The sequence below is a fragment of the Xyrauchen texanus genome, unplaced genomic scaffold (genome assembly GCF_025860055.1).
Source record: "Xyrauchen texanus isolate HMW12.3.18 unplaced genomic scaffold, RBS_HiC_50CHRs HiC_scaffold_1423, whole genome shotgun sequence".
Classification (NCBI taxonomy): Eukaryota; Metazoa; Chordata; class Actinopteri; order Cypriniformes; family Catostomidae; genus Xyrauchen; species Xyrauchen texanus.
Window position 1 is genome coordinate 1 of NW_026265788.1, and position 3,035 is coordinate 3,035.

A 3,035-nucleotide genomic window follows, 5' to 3' on the forward strand; every position below is an offset into this window, starting at 1 on the left:
TCTGCAAAAACAAACCTCAGTATTTCCAGTGTACAGTGAGGACTCTTCAGTGCATCAGAGAGCAGATTCACTCCTGAATCCTGCAGGTCATTGTTACTCAGATCCAGCTCTCTCAGTGATTTTGATGATTGTAGAACTGAAGACAAACTTTCACAGCACTTACCAGTGAATCTACAATCTGCAAATCTAAAACAAATAAAGAAACAATGATAAAAAGCAGTTGTATAAAACAAATGGTAATAACAGAGTGAATGCTCTACAGTTTGATATGAAGGGTTGTGACAGTCTCTGAGCCATTTATTGTTTCATTGTCACAGCTATGAACCACAAAATATTCATATTGTATATTCCAATGTACTAATAAATCTGCAAACACAAACCTCAGTATTTCCAGTATACAATGAGGACTCTTCAGTGCATCAGAGAGCAGCTTCACTCCTGAATCCTGCAGGTCATTGTTACTCAGGTCCAGCTCTCTAAGACTTGAGGAGTTTGAGCTGAGGACTGAGGCCAGTGCTGAACAACTTTGCTCTGTCAGATTACAGCCCATCAAACTGAGAGAAATGACAAGATAACAGTGTGTTAATCTATATGTTTTAGTGAAGGCTTCTCAGCACAGCTGTTGGGTACAAAGAAAAAATATATGGCCACTGTGTTTGATTGCTCATAGTCGTTTGCTAATTTTTTGAAGATCTTCTACTGTCAAGACCCAGTCTGGACTGCCCAACTTGTTTTGTTCTGGAGTTCTGTCTGTTTTGGTCCATGTGTGCATTTTTTTTGAGCACATGTCTTTGTTTGTGTTTGCGTCATCCATGTGCTCTACTTACTCCGACTCCTCATTCCCCCTTGCCACACCTCCTCATCTGATCCTTGTTGTGTTGATTATCATCACTTGCTCCTCATGTGCTCTCCCTCTACATACTGTGCCTTCTACCTTCTTGTGTCTGTTAGATCATTTTGTGAGTTTGGTTAGTCAGTCATTCCTAGTCTGTTTCTCCAGTTGGTGTTTTGTTTATTTTCTTAGTTTCAAATTGGTTCTATTAATTTTACAGTGAGAGTTGTTGGTTTGTATTTTTTTTCATAAAAGCTCTTTGTTTAGCATCCCAGCACTTGAGTCCAAATTCCTGCAAAATATCCTGATGTCTAAGAATTTTTGTCTCGAAAACATATTTGAACTTCCCCAAAACAACTCTAATGTATGATGGAAGTGAAGTTAGGTCAATTAAGCAGTTTATTAAAGTTATATATTAACAGCATAATACTTAAACTGTTTATCACACAGTTATAGCCTGTTCATTGTTATGTTAACATTTACATTTGTGCAAATCCTGATTAATCCTGTCAAACAATTAATTCTAATGAAATAAAATTAAACATATATGATTTATACATAAGCCAAATATTTTTCTCAGGTGCAAAAATCACGAAATAATTCCACAAAGTGACATCAGCCTGCAACACGCTCAAAGTAATCAAGGGTGTAGGTTGTTCCAGTTAAACGCATTGCATGTCTTACGAAAGGTATTGGACACTCGCACAACATAAGCAGTGACATACATCCAAGTCCATGTGACAGAGTGAAATATGCAAGGGGATAACATTTTTAAATGGATGGTAGGCCTGAGCAGCGCACTCCTGAGGCGTGAATTAGGCAAATGTGCCACATAGTGACGTAGCTTTTTCACAGAAGTAATGGCTGAACTGCAAACCATGTCTTTCACGCAGTTCAGGAGCAGTGTTTTCTGTGCGAGAGTGTAACACCCTTTGGGGTGGAATTTGTGCTTTGTAACTTTGCAGACCTTTTACATGCACAAACAGCTATATTACACACTAATGGAAAGGTAATGTAACCCAATAAGTATAATAGGGCCTTTTTAAGCCTAATCCAGACACTAATTAGATCATTTACTGTTTTAACAATGTAAACCAAAAAATTATGTCACTGTGACATCATCATACGTAACAATTTGCTACAAAAAAAGTCAATTATTTAGCTGTTTTAAATGGCAGCAAATGTATGTGCTTCTCTTTCACAATGTGGCCCTGTTTTTCAGGCCACCTTGTAAAACACTCTGCATTAAGCTGAGAAGTCAATTTACTCTATCAATCTTTTAAAGAGAAAATAAGGCTTTGACATCATGTATTTATACTTACGCTCATCCTATAATGACAAGAGAGATTTCAGAAGACATGACAACATTTCTGGTAAGTGAACACAGTGATCAACGATGCTCTCTGGTTTTTATGGTGCATTTAGAGAATTTTTAGGAAGAGAATGTTTCAGTGCATTGATTGTGCGACTGGGACAGCCGTAAAAATGGCGAGATTTACGATCTGCGAGATTTACCAGTTGTAGTAGTGGGAGGAGATGAAAACGGAGCCATCAAGCCGGACACATTCTGTTTCACGACATGTGCTGAACCCACATTAGTCACAGAAGATCCCACAATTATTTCTTTGTTTATTAGAGATGAAGTGGAAATCAGAACTCAGGTTTGAAATTTACATATAAAAACCGAAAACAAAAATTGAGTTCTTCTAAATACAGCGTCTGCTGTGTGTACAAGAGAAAGTCCAATAAAAGTCTAATTATTTTGATACCAATAAAGGAGACCATATTTGTAGTAATTTGGAATTGTTTTTATGAATAAACATGATATTACTGTGATAAACATATTATAATATGAGATGAATAATGTGCTGTTATAAAAACATGATTTAGCAAGAGTTTATTGGAACTGGAGATTTCATAATAAACACCTTGGTAATGGCATACCATCATACTACTCTTAATTCTTTCTCAGACTGACATGGCTGAAGTAGTAAAAGTAGCATGTGTCATTTGATATTTATATGCATCCCATGAAACACACGCTACCATTGTCATCTGTGATTTTGGCCAATCAAGAATAAGTTGTGACATCATCAGAGCTCTTGCAGCCACTCTGGAGAAGCTGCATTGGCAGTGCCAGCCGACTGCTCTTGAATCGCACACAAGGTACTTTAATGGCATACATCACGGTGACATGGCACTG

At 37.3% G+C, this 3,035-nt stretch overlaps 1 protein-coding gene across 1 annotated transcript; it reads right to left on the reverse strand.

The window, feature by feature from the left end:
* Positions 1-15: 15 nt before the first annotated feature.
* Positions 16-752, reverse strand: LOC127641699 (ribonuclease inhibitor-like; the record flags this gene model as incomplete). The annotated part of the gene is made up of 2 exons (XM_052124624.1): positions 381-752; positions 16-186 (listed from the first exon to the last, which is right to left on the reverse strand). Coding segments are annotated over exons 1-2 (341 nt in total), but the record flags the coding sequence as incomplete, so codon positions are not given.
* Between the last annotated feature and the right edge of the window lie 2,283 nt (positions 753-3,035).